Source organism: Chanos chanos, chromosome 4, assembly GCF_902362185.1.
Source record: "Chanos chanos chromosome 4, fChaCha1.1, whole genome shotgun sequence".
Classification (NCBI taxonomy): Eukaryota; Metazoa; Chordata; class Actinopteri; order Gonorynchiformes; family Chanidae; genus Chanos; species Chanos chanos.
Genome location: NC_044498.1, coordinates 695,001 through 717,500, shown reverse-complemented (window position 1 = coordinate 717,500; position 22,500 = coordinate 695,001). Strand labels below are relative to the sequence as shown.

General features: G+C 43.7%; 3 protein-coding genes across 6 annotated transcripts in view; all 3 read right to left on the bottom strand.

The window, feature by feature from the left end:
• The window catches only part of mysm1 (Myb-like, SWIRM and MPN domains 1), an 8,031-nt gene extending 4,722 nt beyond the window's left edge, over positions 1–3,309 (bottom strand). Inside the window, exons 1-9 of the mRNA XM_030771680.1 lie at positions 3,251–3,309; positions 2,632–2,704; positions 2,389–2,459; positions 2,198–2,263; positions 1,902–1,974; positions 1,707–1,805; positions 1,136–1,580; positions 675–873; positions 204–334 (exon numbers count right to left, since the gene is read on the bottom strand). Of these exons, the coding sequence (XP_030627540.1) occupies positions 204–334; positions 675–873; positions 1,136–1,580; positions 1,707–1,805; positions 1,902–1,974; positions 2,198–2,263; positions 2,389–2,459; positions 2,632–2,704; positions 3,251–3,309 (1,216 nt within the window). The remainder of the gene's footprint in view (positions 1–203; positions 335–674; positions 874–1,135; positions 1,581–1,706; positions 1,806–1,901; positions 1,975–2,197; positions 2,264–2,388; positions 2,460–2,631; positions 2,705–3,250) is intronic.
• A 927-nt stretch (positions 3,310–4,236) lies between these two features.
• On the bottom strand, positions 4,237–15,526 carry scrn2 (secernin 2). 2 transcript variants are annotated; one of them, XM_030771931.1, is made up of 9 exons: positions 15,457–15,526; positions 14,231–14,393; positions 12,275–12,456; positions 10,407–10,606; positions 8,318–8,533; positions 7,094–7,259; positions 5,476–5,656; positions 5,000–5,162; positions 4,237–4,607 (listed from the first exon to the last, which is right to left on the bottom strand). In XM_030771931.1, exons 2-8 carry the CDS (start codon positions 14,390–14,392, stop codon positions 5,010–5,012), a joined length of 1,260 nt encoding a protein of 419 aa, XP_030627791.1. In that variant the 5' UTR covers position 14,393; positions 15,457–15,526; the 3' UTR covers positions 4,237–4,607; positions 5,000–5,009. The 2 variants fall into 2 exon arrangements, with proteins under 2 accessions (XP_030627791.1, XP_030627793.1); XM_030771933.1 differs by lacking the exon at positions 15,457–15,526 and having other exon boundaries at positions 14,317–14,382.
• A 5,919-nt stretch (positions 15,527–21,445) lies between these two features.
• suco (SUN domain containing ossification factor) overlaps positions 21,446–22,500 on the bottom strand; it is a 72,910-nt gene continuing 71,855 nt past the window's right edge. For all 3 annotated transcript variants that reach the window (XM_030771295.1, XM_030771296.1, XM_030771297.1), the window contains exon 23: positions 21,446–22,341. In XM_030771295.1, the coding sequence (XP_030627155.1) occupies positions 21,859–22,341 (483 nt within the window). In that variant the 3' untranslated portion in view covers positions 21,446–21,858. The remainder of the gene's footprint in view (positions 22,342–22,500) is intronic.

The following is a 22,500-nucleotide window of genomic DNA, read 5'->3' as shown; positions in this document are numbered from 1 at the left end:
GAGAGGAAGGGGAGGGGTCATCACCAGCAGCATGCAGTAAGACTGACACACACTGATTCTCAACATGCCAACTCTTCACCTGTGTACATGTCATTTTAACTTCGCTCATTTCTTCTCTGAAATTAGCTTCTAATTACTAATCACTTTCTCATTTAAGAGAGATTCATTTATTTTACGGCTCGGAGGAATGAGGCATTAATTACCACAGTTGAAGTTGATGGCTCCTATGAGCTCCAGGTAAGTGTGTATTCTGCCAATGCAGTTGACATCTCCGCAGTTCTTTAAACCTGGACGCACTGACGTCTTATTCAAGTACCTGGGTTTAGTCCTCAACCTGTCTCACACACACACACACACACACACACACAAAAACACTGTTGAAAACATAGATTCAGTTCATAAGAAGTCTTCAGTCATCTTACAAAAGTTTGTCCAATAATGAATCTTTGCTCAATAAAGGATTTTTGTTTCCACCAGAGAGACAAATGAAAGACAGAAATAAGACATGAAACCAAAATCAGCGTCAGCCCCTGGACTCAGGCCTCAGCCGTGATGTCTTCCCTCACAGCTAGTAAAACAATAAGAGACTTAACACCCTCAACACTAAATCCTTCTATTTCAACATGGAACAAAACTTCTGCAGCCAACCAAAATACAGCAGTGTCCCTTCTCACCACTGGTCCAGAATGTAGTTACGGATTTTCACATATCTCTCTGGGGTTTTAGACGGACGACCCTCAAAGAATTCTGGGATAGCCTGTTTCTCCTCCTCGGTGATAACACTCATGTCAAGTGTCACTTCCTGTTCAGGGGCCTTTAGTTCCGCCCCTTCCTCTTGCTCTTCCTCAGACTCCTCCCCCACGGCTTCCTTTTCTAAGAGTCAGAAAAATGCAGAAGTTGATTTTCCTCATCCTTACAGAGTTTGTAAAGTAAGTACTAGAACACAAACACAGGTACAGGTGTAAGTACAGGAGCATTCACAAACAGACGTACACATATACACAAACAGTAATATAAAAAAAACAGAAAACACCAAAAACTAAAATAAGCACCCTGCCTATGAGAGGAACAGACAGAGGAGTGATTTATGTTTTTGGGGGGAAGAGAGCAGTCAGATACAGTGATGTACCCTTACCCAGGGTGCCGTTGGCGTCTGCAGACGGGGGGTGTGTGTCAGGACTGGCTGGAGGAGACGTCTGGGTTTCACTCCTCTCTGCCGGTCCAGGGTCAGCCTGCTCACCGCAGAGCCCTGTTCTGTCCGAGTCCGCGGGTCCGACGGGGCCAGGGTCTCCTCCGTCTGTGAGTGTGTCTGCGGGGGGAGTACCGCTCAGGCTGGGTTCTCCCTGACTGTCTGGCTCCTCTGACTCCCTCTGTTCCCCCTCCTGCTCCTCCTGACTCCCTGTCTGGACTCCCTCATCGCTCAGGTCGTCCGTGATGTCAACGTCCTCGTCGTCCGACAGCTGCTCGATCCGCACGGCGTTAGTCAGCGCCGGGAGGTGTGACCGGACAGGACCGAGCGACTGGACCGGGTCGCTCTGGGACTCCGCTGACAGGACCACAGCACGCCCCTCAACTTTGGCCTGAACAACAGACGTACCCAAAAAACAAACCACAGAATTTCGCCTAATGTTTTCCATGATATTAATGAGAATGAGCTGTGTCAGTGTATAATCCTACAGACGGTCCTGTCTGAAAGAGAGTTTTACCTTGTTCTTAAAGTACTGCCTGGCGTATGTCTTCACCTGAAGCACGGTTCTGGTACCAATCAGTCGGCAGATCTTTGTCCAGCGCCGCCCAAACTGAGCCTGAAAACAAACAAACCTGAGCCACCACACAAAGGCAAATATCAACGATTTTAAATGACTTTAATGTCTGAGGTCCAAACGAACGGCAGCGTGTACCAGTCCTGTCTCAAAGAGCTCCCTCTCCTCCTGACTCCAGCGGGCGGGAGCGCCTGTGCTCCTCACTGCTGACCTGGGGAAGGTTAAACAATACTGTGGGAGGTGCCAGGGGCTTTCAGACACAAGTCTATGAATCTCTGGAAACACTGCGTGTTCAAAAAAACTCACACCTTCTACATCTTATAACAGATATCTGCTTTCACACAAACAGCATAAAACTCACACCTTCTACATCTTATAACAGATATCAGTGTTTACACAAACAGCATAAAAGAGAGAAGTGCAGCTCTGCTCACTTTTTCACTTTTGGTGAATCAGTCGTCCACGCCACCTTCGGCACCGTCTTACCCGCAAAATAATACCTGAACATGGCTAAGAAAGCATCTTCACAGTTTATGAACAATATTAATGATTCAGACACATCTGAAATGTTACAGATGACAGGGTCATATATGTCACAGATGACAGGGTTATATATGAAGGATACTGTTCCTCCAGAAGCATGTTCTCTATGGCCTCTCTGTTCTCCTCACTGATGGAGCTGTCCAGGGTCCAGGGCTGACGGGGAAAGCAGTGGAATATTTCATTTACTCAGAGCAGCATAAGAGTCCAGAACACACGAGAGAACAGAACGGAACAAAACACGGGTTTGGCTATTAGTCGGATCCTCACTGACCACAATATGCTAACGTAACATCTAAAGCCAGTAGAAGAATGTGCGTGGACTTACTAGTGCCGCGCTGTCGGGCTTCCATGCCGACTCTAAATACTGATCCTGCAGAGTTCCTCCGCCGTCAAAATCGCTGGAATATGAAAACATAACACTCTGAACTCTCCCAAATACATGTCCATTCAGCCGCACTGTGATACGGTGCTGAGTCTGAACGGATACCCCGAAAGCAAACTGGACAGAAAACCGAACGCTATAAACCGGGATATTTCATAAAATAAACACAGGTTCTGATTTTCCGATCAAGAGGAGACAGTAGGTGTGTCAATCCAAGTTTGATGGACCGTATTATCAGCACGTGAAAAGCAGAGAAATATCAAGCGGCTTCCAATTAACTGGGCAATTCGGAAGACCTTGCAAATACTGGTACAAAGAACAGAAATTTAGCCTAAGCCTGTTTTGTCTCAAGGACAGATGCTTTTTCTAAATACATCACAGAAAAACAACACAGTTAAGAACAGGATAGCGAAATCGTTTCGTGATGCAGTTGGGTGCTCTGTCTCGGTGAGCTATACGGGTGTTACTACTGTGTTTAACGTGCCATTTGAATACTTAACTTGAAGTAGCCTATCAACAGACATTCATAGCACGTAATGACATACCCGTTAGACGTACATACCTCCCATTATCATCAAACTCGTCTCCCTCGATGTCAATGACATCCAACTCCTCCGCCATAGTTCTGTGAGTCGTGCCACAACAAGGAATTTCCAAAATGTCCGCCGAAAGAAGTAATTTTTAAAATAAAAGTCAAAGCAAAGCGACGCGATCTGCAGGTCCTGATATCTAGACAGAGTATTCTATTTCCATTTACGTTTAGTAAATTCGGAAACGTTTTGTCAGCAGAGACTCACAAAGAGCATTAGCTAATAAGCTTAAATTAATGCGTCTCAGCTGCAAATGTCAATGATTAGCCCAAAGGCTATGTGTGGATAAAGTGCTTTATAAGGTCAGTGGATTAAATGATTTTTGTTTATTTTTATGAAATACACGTGTAATTTTTCATCAAAAGATCATCGAACTTTCACCAGAACTGAGGAGGAGCTACGAAGTAACGTCTTTGATTTCTGATCATGTTGCACTGCATGTTGAGGGTAACCTAGCCCTTCGCTGCTCTAAACCAAGATAAAGAAAGTGGCGACTCTTGAATGATTGAGGGGGGGAAAGTACTGCGGTCAGCTCCTCAGCCCGAATTAAGATATTCAACATATGTCTGATTTCTTTCTTAAACAGGTTTTTATCACGTCTCACAAACCAAAGTATCACAGAACTTTATTGTCGGTTTTTAAACGAAACAATACGACTTTTATTCTGCCTAGTGTGAGTTACACGCATCACGTCACGTTTTTTGTGCAGCGCTGTTGCCAGTGCATGCTCACAATGAATCAAAATTCATTCTAAACTTATTAACGTGTCCCTTTTTCATCAGTCCGTCAGTTCAGTTTAGTCAGGAGAAGTTCAAAGCATCAAGCAGTGGTGATAGACTATTGTTGAGGACTCAGTGACATGGTCAATCTTTTATGGATCACAAAAGCTACCAGTTCAGCTTTACATTTCAGCAAGCACCCGACACGCAGACACAAAGTTAACACACAATTCTAGGCTGTTTATACTTTTATTGACTTAGTCTATCGGGAGCCAGCCAGGCAGCTGGGCCCCCATGCACTTACAGGAATGCTTAGAATGTTTCACTAATGTTCTCACACGGCGATACACACAGTATGTTCACAGCTTCAGTTCTCTATCACATACTCATCGGGATGGTGCAGGTACGACCTTGTGCAACAATTACACATGATTATGGTGCTCCATTCTCATTCAGATAAGACATCTAGTTTACACAGTTACAGTTAGTGTTGCATGGGCAGGACATGTGCTGCGTGGTGACCGGGACCTCGGAGAGACGGGACAGATCCAACACACGGGCCGGCTCCCCTCCAGCAGGTCAGCAAGTGCTAGCGCTCATCACAGGTGCCCTGAAACACAGCAGGGAGACACCGGGAAGCATGTGGGAGTGGTACGTCTGATCAAACCTCCAGAAACAACACTGAGGAGATGTTTCTCCGGACCTCAGGGACAAACACTCGACTGCTGTGGGAGTAACATTCTGTCCTCTATTCCAGATCACATGTTATGTCACATTCACAGAATTTGTTCCAGAGTGTTGTGTGAAAATCATTAACTGTTCTTAAACAGGATAAATCAGAATATTTAAAACGTGTGAACACTTATGTCACGTATCTGGCCTTGGGAAGATTCTGTGTCACATGAAACTGGGCGCTAAGAGGCCAGCATGTGCTCTGTGTGTGCTACTGATGCAATTTAAGACGAATGCATTGGGGGAAAGGGATATGAATGGCTCTGTTACCTAATCTAGCTCACTGGTAGAACTTCAGCTCTGTGTCTACACAGTCAAAGAACAGGTCTCCAAGTTCCTGTCCCTGCAGGTCTCCTCTCAGCATTGCCTCAATGTCCTGAAGACACTGAGACTCCAGATACCTCATGATCTCCTGGAGAGAGGCTCCCACATCCTGAGACACACACACACACACACACACCATGCAGAGCATATGCAACAGGTGGAGGAAATGTGGTCACTGAGAATGTTTTACTGCAGCACACAGAGGGGGATAAAGTTTTAAAGTTTTTTTACAACACTCTTTCACACCAGCCTGCACAACATCCCAAGTGGAGAGAAAAGAAAGCCGTGATCAAATGCCTGTTTCCTAAAAGATTCCAGAGGAATAATAATGTGACTTCCACGTAACTGCTCTATACACAGCTCTGCTGTTACATTTGATTCAAAGAAAGGAAAGTCATCCACCTCCTGTGCATTAGACTCACCGGGTCCGACTCCATGCTCTTCACCGCGGCCTGGTGTGCTCGGTACAGATCATGCTGCCGATCCACTTTGTGCTGGAACCGTGGCTGCTTCCGCACCGGATCATCAGGACCATACTGTGGGGATATTACCATGGCGACTGGACTCACGCACTCCGAAAAAATGAAAGGTTTGAAGACAGACCTGTGGAAACAGAAGAGCCAGGGCTCAGGGTTCGGCCATATGTAAAGACTGTCATTATATCTGTGTGTGTAAAGACTGTCATTATATCTGTGTGTGTAAAGACTGTCGTTATATCTGTGTGTGTAAAGACTGTCATTATATCTGTGTGTGTGTAAAGACTGTCATTATATCTGTGTGTGTGTAAAGACTGTCATTATATCTGTGTGTGTGTAAAGACTGTCATTATATCTGTCTGTACAGACTGTCATTATATCTGTGTGTGTGTAAAGACTGTCATTATATCTGTGTGTGTGTAAAGACTCATTATATCTGTGTGTGTAAAGACTGTCATTATATCTGTGTGTGTGTAAAGACTGTCATTATATCTGTGTGTGTAAAGACTGTCATTATATATGTGTATGTAAAGACTGTGATTATATCTGTGTGTGTAAAGACTGTCATTATATCTGTGTGTGTGTAAAGACTGTCATTATATCTGTGTGTGTAAAGACTGTCATTATATCTGTGTGTGTGTAAAGACTCATTATATCTGTGTGTGTAAAGACTGTCATTATATCTGTGTGTGTGTAAAGACTGTCATTATATCTGTGTGTGTAAAGACTGTCATTATATCTGTGTGTGTAAAGACTGTCATTATATCTGTGTGTGTAAAGACTGTCATTATATCTGTGTGTGTAAAGACTGTCATTATATCTGTGTGTGTAAAGACTGTAATTATATCTGTGTGTGTGTAAAGACTGTCATTATATCTGTGTGTGTAAAGACTGTCATTACATCTGTGTGTGTGTAAAGACTGTCATTACATCTGTGTGTGTAAAGACTGTCATTATATCTGTGTGTGTAAAGACTGTCATTATATCTGTGTGTGTAAAGACTGTCATTATATCTGTGTGTGTACAGATTGTCATTATATCTTTGTGTGTGTAAAGACTGTCATTATATCTGTGTGTGTACAGACTGTCATTATATCTGTGTGTAAAGACTGTCATTATATCTGTGTGTGTAAAGACTGTCATTATATCTGTGTGTGTGTAAAGACTGTCATTATATCTGTGTGTGTAAAGACTGTCATTATATCTGTGTGTGTAAAGACTGTCATTATATCTGTGTGTGTGTAAAGACTGTCATTATATCTGTGTGTGTAAAGACTGTTATTAGTTTTTGCATCAGAAAAACATCCAGGAAAAAATGGCTAGACTGGTGTCATTTCCTTGTGACACACAGATATTTCACCATCTAATTTTAATACATGTTTAAACAAATCAATAAGTCCTGTTGAAGCTCAGTCAATATCTTCGACTAATACATATATCTGAATATCTAAACTGGCTGCTATGTGACCATCAGCCATGTTTCTGTGACCCAGAGCCTCTCTGTAAGGTCTGAGTGCTTCTGTAAAACCAGGGACTGAGGCCTGTCTGTGAGAGCCACGCCCACCTGGAGGGGTCCGGGGTGGCAGTGAAGAAGTGTACACAGGGCCGAGTGGGGTCTCGCGGGAGAATGGACACCATGCTGCCCGTGGTGCGGAAACCTCCGGAATCCATGCAGATCCCACTGTCCTTGTCCCTCAAGATGCCCATCATCACCTCTGCTGTCACAGAGCCTGAAAAGCCCACACACACACATCAGTGACAGGAGCAGAGACAGTGTATCTGACCACACAGGACTGAAAAGCCCAACAGCCACACACACACATCAGTGACAGGAGCAGAGACAGTGTATCTGACCACACAGGACTGAACAGACCAACAGTCACACACACATCAGTGACAGGAGCAGAGACAGTGTATCTGACCACACAGGACTGAACAGACCAACAGTCACACACACATCAGTGACAGGAGCAGAGACAGTGTATCTGACCACACAGGACTGAACAGACCAACAGCCACACACACATCAGTGACAGGAGCAGAGACAGTGTATCTGACCACACAGGACTGAACAGACCAACAGTCACACACACATCAGTGACAGGAGCAGAGACAGTGTATCTGACCACACAGGACTGAACATACTGACTCATTCAGTCTCTTAGTCTTAAGAGTGGCATCCTGCTACTGCAGTCAGATGACATGGTGAAGACGCCCTCTAGTGGTCATTCAGAGTACCTTTCCTTTTTTCACATCAGTGGATGTACTGGCATCACTATGTGGTAGGAAGAATTATATTTCTTTTGGAAATATTCACCAGTTGTTTTACAGGTGTGTGTGTGTGCGTGTGTGTGTGTGTGTGTGCGTGTGCGTGTGCGTGTGCGTGTGCATGTGCGTGTGCGTGTTAGCCAGGTTTGGGAGACAGCTGTGTGAAATATCTCCACAACACTTGACTTTCTTTCAAACAGAAATGAGATTTGCCTGCTCTTTCTGTCCAAATATGTATATTTGCAGAAGATACTTCAAATTACACTGCATTACAAATATGAGTTTTATACAGAATCTTCTCAGGTGTGTAAGACTCTCTCTTCCACATACACCACGCTGATCTGAGGTCCAAGTGATGAGATAACATAGTAATAAATTTCTCTTTTATTATGATGTCTGTATCAACAGAATCTTTAACCGCTGCCTTCATATTACCTCCCGTAATCTGTATATAGATGCAGTTAAAACCTGTTCACCTGCTGCAGTGCTCAGGTGACGTGAGAGTTCAGACCAAACTCACCGTCGTGCTGGCGGAGCAGGGCGGTGCCCCCCCTGTAGCGCTGCTTGGCCAGTTCCATGCGGGCGGGGGGCTGGTCAGGACTGAGGGCGGCGGTGAAGCTGAACTCCCCCTCTCCGCTCCACCAGCCCCGGGCCTGGGCCACGCTGCGCAGCTCCGGGTGCTCGGCAGAGATGTCCGCGCCTATCGTCAGCTGATTAGAGATGTTCTTCACTCCCTCTGCACACGCCAGACACACACAGAGAGCTCCCTCAACAACAGCACCCACTTCCATTCACCTCCTACAACCACCTCTAACACTCAGTCCAATTCACCTCCTACAACCACCTCTAATACTCAGCCCAATTCACCTCCTACAACCACCTCTAATACTCAGCCCAATTCACCTCCTACAACCACCCCTAATACTCAGCCCAATTCACCTCCTACAACCACCACTAATACTCAGCCCAATTCACCTCCTACAACCACCTCTAATACTCAGCCCAATTCACCTCCTACAACCACCCCTAATACTCAGCCTAATTCACCTCCTACAACCACCTCTAATACTCAGCCCAATTCACCTCCTACAACCACCTCTAATACTCAGCCCAATTCACCTCCTACAACCACCACTAATACTCAGCCTAATTCACCTCCTACAACCACCCCTAATACTCAGTCCAATTCACCTCCTACAACCTACACTAATACTCAGCCCAATTCACCTCCTACAACCACCACTAATACTCAGCCCAATTCACCTCCTACAACCACCTCTAATACTCAGCCCAATTCACCTCCTACAACCACCACTAATACTCAGCCCAAGTCACCTCCTACAACCACCTCTAATACTCAGCCCAATTCACCTCCTACAACCACCACTAATACTCAGCCCAAGTCACCTCCTACAACCACCTCTAATACTCAGCCCAATTCACCTCCTACAACCACCTCTAATACTCAGCCCAATTCACCTCCTACAACCACCACTAATACTCAGCCCAATTCACCTCCTACAACCACCTCTAACACTCAGTCCAATTCACCTCCTACAACCACCCCTAATAGTCAGTCCAATTCACCTCCTACAACCACCTCTAATACTCAGTCCAATTCACCTCCTACAACCACCTCTAATACTCAGCCCAATTCACCTCCCACAACCACCACTAATACTCAGCCCAATTCACCTCCTACAACCACCTCTAATACTCAGCCAAATTCACCTCCTACAACCACCTCTAATACTCAGCCCAATTCACCTCCTACAACCACCTCTAATACTCAGTCCAATTCACCTCCTACAACCACCCCTAATACTCAGCCCAATCACCTCCTACAACCACCCCTAATACTCAGCCCAATTCACCTCCTACAACCACCTCTAACACTCAGTCCAATTCACCTCCTACAACCACCCCTAATAGTCAGTCCAATTCACCTCCTACAACCACCTCTAATACTCAGTCCAATTCACCTCCTACAACCACCTCTAATACTCAGCCCAATTCACCTCCCACAACCACCACTAATACTCAGCCCAATTCACCTCCTACAACCACCTCTAATACTCAGCCAAATTCACCTCCTACAACCACCTCTAATACTCAGCCCAATTCACCTCCTACAACCACCTCTAATACTCAGTCCAATTCACCTCCTACAACCACCCCTAATACTCAGCCCAATCACCTCCTACAACCACCCCTAATACTCAGCCCAATTCACCTCCTACAACCACCTCTAATACTCAGCCCAATTCACCTCCTACAACCACCACTAATACTCAGCCCAATTCACCTCCTACAACCACCCCTAATACTCAGTCGTTTCTGATGAACACCAGCTATTTGACATGTTTTTTTTCTTCCCGAAAACAAATAATTTTTAAAATATTTGTACGAAACAAATATTTGAGAAAACCCACTATTTGTGCTTTGTACTTTATTTATATAAATATATATAGCAAACACTAGCGCACAAATCACACACACACACACTTAGATGTGTTGTGTGTGTGTATATATATATATAAAACCCTAATACACAAATCATAACATTACGGCCACGTCACACAGAGCAGAGGTCATGTTGTCTCACTCACCCGTGATTTTCTGGGCCGCCCACAGTTTCCCGGCCGTCTCCAGAACCCAGGCCTCTCTCCGGTCCACCAGCAGGAAGGTGTTGTGGTAACTGAAGGGTTCAGGGTCCTCCCTGCAGGCCCCTCCCTGTCCATGCTGCTGGAGCAGCTCCGTAATGACGTTCAGGGCAGTCCATGCACTGTCCCCCCTCTCCAGCCCCAAACTACAGCACGACACACACCCCAAAACCATCACCAGTCTGTCAGTACTGACCCCCCACCTCCCCAAACTACAGCATGACACACACCCCAAAACCATCACCAGTCTGTCAGTACTGACCCCCCACCTCCCCAAACTACAGCATGACACACACCCCAAAACCATCACCAGTCTGTCAGTACAGACCCCCCACCTCCCCAAACTACAGCACGACACACACCCCAAAACCATCACCAGTCTGTCAGTACAGACCCCCCACCTCCCCAAACTACAGCACGACACACACCCCAAAACCATCACCAGTCTGTCAGTACTGACCCCCCACCTCCCCAAACTACAGCACGACACACACCCCAAAACCATCACCAGTCTGTCAGTACAGACCCCCCACCTCCCCAAACTACAGCACGACACACACCCCAAAACCATCACCAGTCTGTCAGTACAGACCCCCCACCTCCCCAAACTACAGCATGACACACACCCCAAAACCATCACCAGTCTGTCAGTACAGACCCCCCACCTCCCCAAACTACAGCATGACACACACCCCAAAACCATCACCAGTCTGTCAGTACTGACCCCCCACCTCCCCAAACTACAGCACGACACACACCCCAAAACCACCATAACCAGTGTGTTAACACTGTCTCAGGCAGTTAACTCCCTGACAGTTCATAAAATGCTTTTGAATGCACAGTATTTATCATATCTAATGCTTCATTAAATCTTCAGCCAAGCTACCATAACGCTCTAACGCTACCATATAATACTATAGCAACACCATAGATTTACATAGGTCTACAGTATATAAATATGCCAAACCACTACAAACAGGACAAGCTTACTAACAATCAGCAGACACAGATCTGTTTTCTTTTTGCTGACCAGCTAAGTTGGTGTCTTTTCATGTTGAGATTTAGGTGGTGACAGTTTGGTTCGTGTTTTGTAGTGTAACTAACAAAATCAACGATTTTCACGCCTTATGGCATAGCCCCCATAGCAGGGCCCTTCGTTCTGTTATAATATTATCAAAACAACCGTACCGGTAAACAGGGATACGACTTTGATAACCAACATACTGATGGCTTCAAACAATCTTCTGCATTAAAAATAACCTGATATAGTTGATGTCTTCTTTTTTTTAATAAATATATATACATTAAGTTCAGATGCATTGGTGCCCCCTAGTGTTTGGTGCCCTTGGGTGCTCACCCGGCACCATTTCTGGTAGATCTGGGCCTGGTCTGTGTCCACACTGAGAATAACATAACATGTGGGGTGTAACGTGAAGAATGTAACAACAGTAACATGTGGATCAGTCTCAGAAGAGGAAGGTTCCAAATCAAAGATCCAGTCAGTGCACCTAATCCACCGCAAGACAGTCTGCTCCCTCATTTACCATATTACACTGATTTAATCATATCTGCATTCACTATCATTTCTGTCCGATTTTATAAATGAAATTAAGATGAGTTATTCAAACTCACTGTTAATGTCCTGTCCTATGTAAACTGAGTCCTGAGCCGAGGGGAGTGGACTTTGTCATTTCGGTTTATTTATTTACTAGTCTGGTAAATCAGTCAACGTAAATGACAACTACACACTCTAATCCAGAGAGACTCTGATTCAGAGTTAAGTCTCAGATGGTACTGAACGGAACCGCACTCACCGGACCAAATCCATCCCCAGCAGGGCCTCGCCCGGGCTGACAGGCTCTCGGGTCCAAACCGCCTCATTTCCAATACAGACTCCGTGCTCATTGGCTCCCATCTCTGCCCCCCACAGCCAAGCGGGTCGACTCAGAACCACGGCATGCGTGTGTTCCACTTGGGGGATAGAGATGTATGTACACTGTGAAGGGAGAGCAGGGGAAACAGTCAGACTTCACCCAGGGTGGGGAACGGACGCTGAACAGACCTCAGTCCTGTGTTTTCAGACGGGACCAAGGCAACCTGTAGCTTCTCACTGACTCCCTTTAAAAAATCCACTGTGCATCACTTTCCACACTTTAAAACTTGGCAAGTTTGAGAACATTATATTTTTATATTTTTCTTTTGGAACAGATTAAAGCAGAGAAGTATTTGATCATAGAAAAAGAGAAGTTGGCAAATCTTACGTGACTAAACAATTAGCTTTCCAAAATTAACGTCAGCCGTTGATGATAAAAGCAAGTAGAATTCAGTTCTAGGCATGTCACAAAATGACTCTGGACTTAGTCACTGCCTCTTCAAAATGGTGGGGTTTTTTTTGTTTGTTTGTTTGTTTAGTTGAGTTAAATGAGTATTAAAAATAATTTAAAACAAAATTACTCATGGTTGAGTAACTTAAGATGTTAAACTGGGTGAGAGAATTGTTTTTTAAAGATTTTAAATGAGAACAATCTCTGTTTTACTGAACTTCAGTTATCACTTCCAATCCCTTTGGCACTTTTCACTCAAATCAGTTTTCTCTACAACACATTTAATTTGAGCAACAAACTGCTTGCATTTTTTAAAGTAAATTCAGCTCAGCCAAGCTCACAGTATAACAGTTACCCTTCTCTTTGTCTGAATTTTGCATTAATGCATCTTCAGATTTCCTGATGCTCAACGCAGGCAAGACTGAGATGCTGGTCATTGGTCCCCCTTCACATAAGCATCTTTTTAGTGATATTATCCTAAATTTTGACAACTACATCATCTCTCAAAACTCTACAGCTAAAAACTTTGGTGTGATTTTTGACTCTAGTCTCTTGCTAGTCACCCATATTAAAAACACATCTAAAACTGCCTTCAGTCACCTCCATAATATCGCTAAAATTAGGCCCTTTCTAAGTATGGCTGATGCAGAAACCATTGTTCACGCATCTGTCACGTCTCGCCTCGATTACTGCAATGTTCTTTATTCTGGCCTGCCTGCTTCTAGTACCAATAGTCTTCAGCTGGTCCAGAATGCTGCTGCCAGAATCCTGACCAGAACAAGGACGTTTGACCACATTACACCTGTCCTGGCTTCCCTTCACTGGCTCCCAATTCATGCAAGGGCAGATTTTAAGGTCCGCTTATTAACATATGAAATTTTACATGGGCTTGCGCCTTCCTACCTGTCTGACTTAATTACACCCTATAACCCACCTCGCACCCTGCGCTCTCAAGATTCTGAACTATAAGTCATTTCAAGAGTTAAAAAGAAGTCCGCTGGCAACCGAGCCTTTTCCTACTGCTCTCCCTTCCTCTGGAATGGTTTACCTACAGAAATTAGAGAGGCAAACTCTCTCTATACCTTTAACACTAAACTTAGGACTTATCTGTTTTCTCAAATGTACGGATTTTTTTTTTTTAAAGGATAGTATAATTTTGACTTAACTTTGCTGTTGACATGTAAAGCCCTTTGAGACTATAAATAGTGATAATGGGCTCTAAATAAACTTGTAGTAGTAGTAGTAGAAGCATTAGTATTATTATTACATTCATTTGGTGGCTTTTGCTCATTCTGAAAAATGCATTTCACTGGAGCTCTGCTCATGATCGCACACTGTGAAAATGAGAATGCAGTAACTGTGTGGTGATGTTAAAAGCCCAGACCTGACAGACATAGACCCGTTCAGCCCTGTCTGTGTGTTAAAGACACGGCTCCATCTGCTTACCTCCACCTGAGCTCCAGAGGGATGGGAGGAGGCGGGGTAGTAAACAACCTCCTGCACCTCCTCTCGTGGGCGATCAGAATTCTTACCAAATATCACATGATCCTCTTTGGATCCAGGAGGCAAAGACACAAAGCAGTCACATGACTGGGGAGGCTCAGCCATCCTAATAGAACAGAATCAATCACAACAAAAACACAGTAAGACACTGCATGCCCATTCTGCTGACCAACACTATGGGAAAAAAAGATTTACAGGATTTCTGTTGTTCACCTGCACTATCGTCTGAGTAAAAAGCCCAGTAAAGAGAGACACACCGACTGATCACCCTTACTAAACTCCATACAACAGCCCCCCCCCCCCCCCCCCCCCCCCGGCCCAAAAATAACTCCGCCACCGCCCACCCTCTATGCCAAACTCACTCTCAGCGGCATTAACAGTATCGAGCGGCTGTTGGGGGCTGTGACCTCAGGTTTGTATTTACATGAATGTTAATTTTTAAAATAATATTTAGATTCTATGTATTTACTCGACGCTCTATAACTCCACATTTCGCAAATCTTTAAAATCAAATCACTGAACACTCAAATCGAGGATTAAACTAGATCTTACAATCGACCTGACATGTCCGTTAGATAAAACAGGTCACATCGACCAATACCACCCAGTTTGGCCAAACCGCGAAATCAGTCCACGACGTCTGAATCGGATAGAACATCATTCGTGTGTATTTTTAAAACTCTTTATTCCCTCTGTTCGCCCCATTTCCAGCGTTCAAAACCGTTAGGACGTGCCCTGCCAAAACACTGGGACCATTACTACCGTGCGCCTCTGATGCGCCTTCTCAATCAGATTATATGGTGTTAAGACGTACACAGTGCAGGAATGACACGGCTAATCAGATCACCTGAATTTCTTCGATTCCGAATGACAGACGCTACCTTGACTCGCTACTCTGCAAAATATGACACAGGTTTCGTATACCTGTTTGACTGTCATGCCTGGTGAACGACAGACCCGTTAGATGACATGATATATCTGTTTGATTGGGAGGCCTGTCTGATCGCTGTTCTGTTCTCCTGTCATGTCCATTCTGAACCAGGCAGACGTTTAAAACGTGACAAACAGAAACAAAACAAATCTTTGACACGCAGACGCATGGGTGCCTGGACTGTTTAACCAATGCACAGTAAAACAGTTAACGCATTTCTATATGTCTAGATTATTACCTTTTCAGTGTCCGGACAGAGCTTCTAGCCTGTGGAAGGCAGGGTATAAGGCTGTGAACCTGCGGAAGCTCATCTGCGTCAAAATAAAAGTCAGACCGAAGCGCTTTAATATGTTGGTCCGGAAAAGTGATGACGATACGTAAAAGTGTCAGACGGATTCAGATGTTCGAAGCGAAATGAAGGGAAGACTGAATCAGTTTCTCAAAGTCCGAATGACAGAGTGTGAACTTTCTCCTAACCTAAAATGATATCAATTACTTAAATTAAGCAACTGAAACATTTATGTTGATTACCTTGAGGTAACGATGTACCGGCGAAAACAGAGCAAACACTTCTATCAGTTTTATTTATCTAAATATTTAAATTCATTTAAATGAACTTTATTCATCAGTATATGACTAAAGCAGGGTTTTTTCTCAACTTCTCCAGAGCATCGAGCCAACGTGGGCAAAGCCAGTGATCCGGGCGTATATTCTGAATGAGATTTTAAAGTGACATTACCACATAAACAAGCAACAAAATTCGAACCAGTGATTTTAAAAATGAAAAAAGGTTATCATGATTTTCATGTTTTATTAGAGACTGTGTGACCTGACACCTTTACTCAGGCTGTTACACCACTGACACTCTTTAGTCATGCGTTTTCGTCGCCGTCACTGTGTTCCGTTCATAAATAAACATACCGTGTTCTAGTGGCCGCGGTGGCTCTCGCGGGTGGTTCCTATTAAGCTATTAATACACCAGGCATACAGGCGCGGGGCGGGTGAACTAATCTAAAAGGACTTTTCTTTCTTCTCTGCTGTTTTTCCTTACTGAGTCACCGTAGCAACCAACTACACAGTATATGGAGAGCTCTGTTAGCACGCTGTTGTCTCTAGGTAACACACATACCTGGGCAACATTCAAATTACTGGACGTAAACGAGAAAAAAAATATTATTTCTGCTCCTGTGGTAAAACATATATCTCATGACTGTATGGACGTTACCCTCAGTTTTTACATCACAGACTAATTTTGAATACATATATTACACATTCATTAGTGTGGCTCTCTGTGGAGAACTGTAGACCAGTCTTAGAACTGGCCGCTGAATGAGAGAGAAAACAAAGGCCGAGGTGCGGACGACTGACATGTGAAATCATTCATGGGACTTATCCATCTCATCAGAGGCACAAGTTCCTTCTAAAAACAACTTAAAAATAAAAATTACAAATTACAATCATATAATCATACAACATATAGAATCAAATAAATTAACCATCACAGGACGATTCAAACAGAACTCAGCCCAGACTCTGATCCATTACACAAACGCTGACGGTCCTGTATACAGTCCTATATACCATATACAGTCCTATATACAATATACAGCCTTATAACCACACAGTCTTACATATAATATACAGTCCTATATACAATATACAGTCCTATATACAATATACAGCCTTATAACCACACAGTCTTACATATAATATACAGTCCTATATACAATATACAGTCTTCACAAACAAACAGTCTTACATATAATATACAGTCCTATGTACAATATACAGTCTTCACAAACAAACAGTCTTACATATAATATACAGTCCTATGTACAATATACAGTCTTCACAAACAAACAGACTTATATACAATATACAGTCCTATATACAATATACAGTCCTATATACAATATACAGCCTTATAACCATACAGTCTTACATATAATATACAGTCCTATGTACAATATACAGTCTTCACAAACAAACAGACTTATATACAATATACAGTCTTACAAACATACAGTCTTATATATAATATACAGTCTTATAAACATAGTCTTATATACAATATACAGTCTTATAAACACACAGTCTTATATACAATATACAGTCTTACAAACATAGTCTTATATATAATATACAGTCTTATAAACATAGTCTTATATAAAATATACAGTCTTATAAACACACAGTCTTACATACAATATACAGTCTTACAAACATACAGTCCTATATATAATATACAGTCTTATAAACACACAGTCTTATATAGAATATGCAGTCTTATAAACATACAGTCTTATATATAATATACAGTCTTATAAATATACAGTCTTACAAACAAAGTCTTATATACAATATACAGTCTTATAAATATACAGTCTCATATACTTCCGGTGTGTTGGATGGATTAAATGCAGAAGTCAAATTCACTGCTCACTGTTCACAGTGTGTGTGTGTGATCACTGAGGTTTAATCTTTAATCTTTAATCCAGCAGAATGTGGGGAGGAGAGGATGTAGTGTCATGTGTTATCTCTTCTTTAATCCCCCATAGTTAAAGTATCCCTGTTATCTTTACTGAACAGAGATTTGAAATGTTATGCTTTATTACAGTAATGGTCCATAAAATGCTTCATGTACCTGAATGAGAGACAGTGTTCTTTAGAGAGTTTTATGGAGAAACTGTTAGTGTCACCCTGTGTCAATAAAGTTGTTTCATTTTGAAAATGTTGATTTATACAATATTTGAATGTGATCGGGGTGTGTGATCGGGGTGTGTGATTGGGGTGTGTGATCTGGGTGTGTGACTGGGGTGTGTGATCGGGGTGTGTGATCGGGGTGTGTGATCGGGGTGTGTGACTGGAGTGTGTGACTGGAGTGTGTGATTGGGGTGTGTGATGGGGTGTGTGATTGGGGTGTGTGATCTGGGTGTGTGATCGGGGTGTGTGATCTGGGTGCGTGATCGGGGTGTGTGATCTGGGTGCGTGATCGGGGTGTGTGACTGGGGTGTGTTCTAAGACCTTTTTGCCCAGAGAGTCAATCTGAACAGTCAGAATGATAGGACGCAGAGGTTTTTTCCTGTGTGAAACGCATTTGAAGCAGTGACACAGTGTGAGATGAGCATCTGTGAGAACTGCTTGGTGTATAAAGCTGCACTTTAGCATCAAAGCTAAAGGGACTGAAACCTCAAATTGTGTGTGTGTGTGTGTGTGGAAAATGTCAGGGTGTAGTGTAGTAAACAGGACAACACATGGTAATCAGGAGAAAAAGACACCATACTCCACTAATCTCAAATGATGGTATATAATTGTAAGAAGTGTACAAGAGTGTGTATATGTATTGCTTTTGATTTAATTTGAACTTTTTAATTTGAACTATTTGCTTGTGACAATATAATAAATGTCCTTTGGGATCAATAAAGTATCTATCTATCGGTCGATCGATCGATCTATCTATCTATCTCTCTATCTATCTGTCTATCTATCCATCTATCTATCTGTCTATCTATCTATCTATCTATCTTGTGACATTATGATTATGACGATATGATTGGCATTATGATTATGACGATATGATTGGCATTTTGATTGACAGTATAACTGACATTATTATGATATGATTGGCATTATGATTATGACAATATGATTGTGACATTATGATTATGATGATATGATTGTGACATTATGATTATGATGATACGATTGGCATTATGATTATGACGATATGATTGTGATATTATGATTATGATGATATGATTGGCATTATGATTATGTCGATATGATTTTGACATTATGATTATGACGATATGATTGGCATTATGATTATGACGATATGAGTAGCATTATGATTATGACAATATGATTGGCATTATGATTATGATGATATGATTGGCATTATGATAACGATGATACGATTAGCATTATGATTAAGACAATATGATTGTGACATGATTATGACATATGATTGTGACATTATGATTATGACGACATGATTGTGGCATTATGATTATGAAGTTACAGTTATGTGATTAGGATTATGTCTCCAAGCTCGGTTTTTAACCATTGCTTTTCTTTCATTCCACATTTTGACCGGCTGAGAGTGTGAGTGAATATTTATGCTGAATGTAGTGAATCAGTCCATGTGCAGAAAAGAAAAAGTCCAAGTAAACATGACTGAAAGACAACAAAGTGTTTTTATTTAGAAATTCACAGTTTCTAATGGCACTACATCTCTGTAGTTACAGTTACTCCATAAACACTGTGCAGCTCATTGTGTATGTGTTTGGCGCCCCCTAGTGGCCTTCTTACACACACAGCCTGGGGCCATTGGGGGGCGCCATACTGGGAGAAATGCCTGGAAAGAAAAGCACTTAACATAAAAGACAGTGTAGAAAAAAGGCAGAGGAGTACTCAAAAGTGCACGCAGAGAGCCATCGGCATGACGACGGTGACCACATGACTAATCACTGGGTTAAAAGAAAAGTTCATTTCAAATATTCTTTTTGAACATACAAACTGGTCAAAGACAATGACACCAACACACATGAACATTCACACACACATATACAGTCACATTCACATGATAGAAAAAAAAGGGTTCGTGATTAAGGAAAAATGCAAATCCCCTCTGAATGTGGAATACCTGTCAGAGCACGGGTCCACAGTGACCCGGCATCCTTCCCTTTATTCAAACCCAAACCAGATTTCACAGTCGTCTGACAGAAAGCCTGCTCCTCCCGTCAGAGGGGAGAGAGGAGGTGAATGAGTGGAGGAGAAGTGATTTGAACAGTTCCTGGGAGTCAGTCTGGTTTACAGACACACACAGAACAGAACTCATGTCACAGAGATAGAGAGAGAGAGAGAGCAGAACCAGAGCAGCCTTGGCCCATACTCTCATTACAGAGGAGAGCATCTGCACAGAGAGAGTCCGCAGCAGGTCACAGGACATGGAGCTGAAGGGTGTGTGTGTGTGTGTGTGTGTGAGTGTGTGTGTGTGTGCTGGGGTGATGGGTTGGAAACAGAGGAAAATTAGATCACAGCTGTTAGCAAAGTGTGTAAACTTCATCTATAATCTATAATAGATAGGAGAAATATGTCAGAGGTCAAACAAACCTTTACAATACTTACTGCAGTAAACAGAGTCCCAGTTCATCAAACAGCAGCAATTCCAACAAATTTACAAACTTATCCGAACAGATCCAGGCCCAAAACGACACAGAGAAACCGAAAAAAAAAATCCATCTTTTTCCCTCAGCCGCAATTAACTTCAGAGACACACTCAGACAATCTACATTTAACAGAATGCAACAGAAACCACTGTACCATTCGCCATTCGCTGTCTCTCTCTGTGTGTGTGTGTGTGTGTGTGTGTGTGTGTGTGCAACAGAAACCACTGTACCATTCTCTCTCTCTGTGTGTGTGTGTGTGTGTGTGTGTGTGTGTGTAACAGAAACCACTGTACCATTCTCTCTCTCTGTGTGTGTGTGTGTATGGAACAGAAACATCCCACCACTGTACCATTCTGTGTGTGTGTGTGTGTGTGTGTATGATCATCATTATTTTTGTTATAATATTAAGGACATTGTTGGAGTTGATGCACCCTGTCTGACTTATGACCTTAAACTCATAGAGTCAAGGTCAAAGAGACATTTAAATAAATAAATATATAAATAAAGCCGTCAGCAAAGTGTTCCCTGCACAGTCCCCATGTAAAATATGTGTGTGTGTGTGTGTGTGTGTGTGTGTGTGTGTGTGTGTGTGTGTAAAAGACGCAGAAGAAGAGAGACGCTAACATGAAAGATGAAAGGACTGGATCTGTTCTTCATTCTGTTCTGTTCACTGGACATGCTCTGATTTCCAGCCCTGGGACCCTGCACTGACACACTAATACTGACACACACACACACACACACACACACACACACAGAGAGAGAGAGAGAGAAAAAGAGAGAGAGAGAGAGAGAGGTGAGACAAAATCTGTAAACATTTAAAAAGAGGAGTGAAAATGACCTCTGACTCAGAACATTATAAGAGACAGACAGGCAGAGAGAGAGAGACAGACTGATGGTGTGTGGGGGGGGGGTTGGGGGAGAGATGTGTAAAGTGCTTATTCCTGCTGTTCAGATCTGTCTCTGGTCCAGATCCTCTGGGCTGGGGGTGGGGGGGTGGGGGGGGGGGGGGGTGGAGAGCAGGCAGTCCCAGCACATCCTGCCCCCCCACCCCCGCTGAGCTGCTCTCACACATCCACAAAAAAAAAAAAGACAAAAATCTCATTCACGCTTTCAGAATCTGTCCTCAGCATCTCCTCGGGCCAGTGTGACAGTCCTGTGAGTAGTGGTCTGTGTGATAAGGTTCAGATTCAATAACAGAGATAAAGGCACAGAAACAAGGACACGTTTGGGCCGGGAGAGAGACGGGGAGCTGGTGCCTGGTTACTGCTGCCATGGAGACGGAGCGCCACTCCGTCCGAGAGCGTTCCGGCACACAGCAGTGAGTGTAACAAGAGAGAGGAGGAGAGGGAGAGAGAGGAGAGGAGAAACAGTGGGGTGTTTGGGGTAGAAGAAGAGTGATTTAAACAGTCTGTCTTTAGTTTGTCAGGGGTTGGTGATAAGTGTATGTGTGGGGGGTGGGGTTAACATCAGACACGCCCTGTGACAGCTGTCACTCCAAAGGTCCCCACGCCCAGGTCCTGCTTTCTCTTCATCAGCTCCTCCAGCGTTGGCATGATGCCCGTCGACACGGGAACGGGCGCGTGCAGCACCTCCCCCCCACAGCATCCGTGCTGCTGCTCCGTTAACCTGGAACGCCGGCGTCTGAAGGAGCGCTTCTCCGTCTTGGTCTTGGGAGGGGGGTAGTCAGGGAGCTGGTCGTGACAGAGGCCGTTGGCAGATGAGTTTGGGGAGCAGTTTGACTCATCGGAGAGTGTGGAGGAGCCCTCGGAGCTGCCCTCTGACACGCCGTCTCGCGAGGAGCACGTGGAGGTGTCGCCCTCGCCTGAGGGGAGGAAGCGGGGGACGTGAACGCCATTACAGCGGGGCGCGCCGTTCGCAATGGTTGCCGCGGAGACAGAGGGTCTGAGAGTCTCCACTTTCTCTCCTCCCTTCATTTTGCAGCGTTTTTTCTGTGAAGAGAGAGAGAGAGAGACAGAGAGAGAGACAGAGAGAGAGAGACAGAGACAGAGAGAGAGAGACAGAGAGAGAGAGAGAGAGAGAGAGACAGAGAGAGAGAGAGAGACAGAGAGAGAGACAGAGAGAGAGAGACAGAGACAGAGAGAGAGAGA

Excerpts from the sequence above, each read along its gene's own strand:
- scrn2 (XM_030771931.1), bottom strand. The coding sequence starts at position 14,392 with ATGGCTGAGCCTCCCCAGTCATGTGACTGCTTTGTGTCTTTGCCTCCT. Across the intron at positions 10,607-12,274 it reads CTGGGGATGGATTTGGTCCG|TTTGGGGCTGGAGAGGGGGG; the intron begins GTGAGTGCGGTT and ends GTCGTGCTGTAG. Across the intron at positions 8,534-10,406 it reads GGCGGCCCAGAAAATCACGG|AGGGAGTGAAGAACATCTCT; the intron begins GTGAGTGAGACA and ends TGGCGTGTGCAG.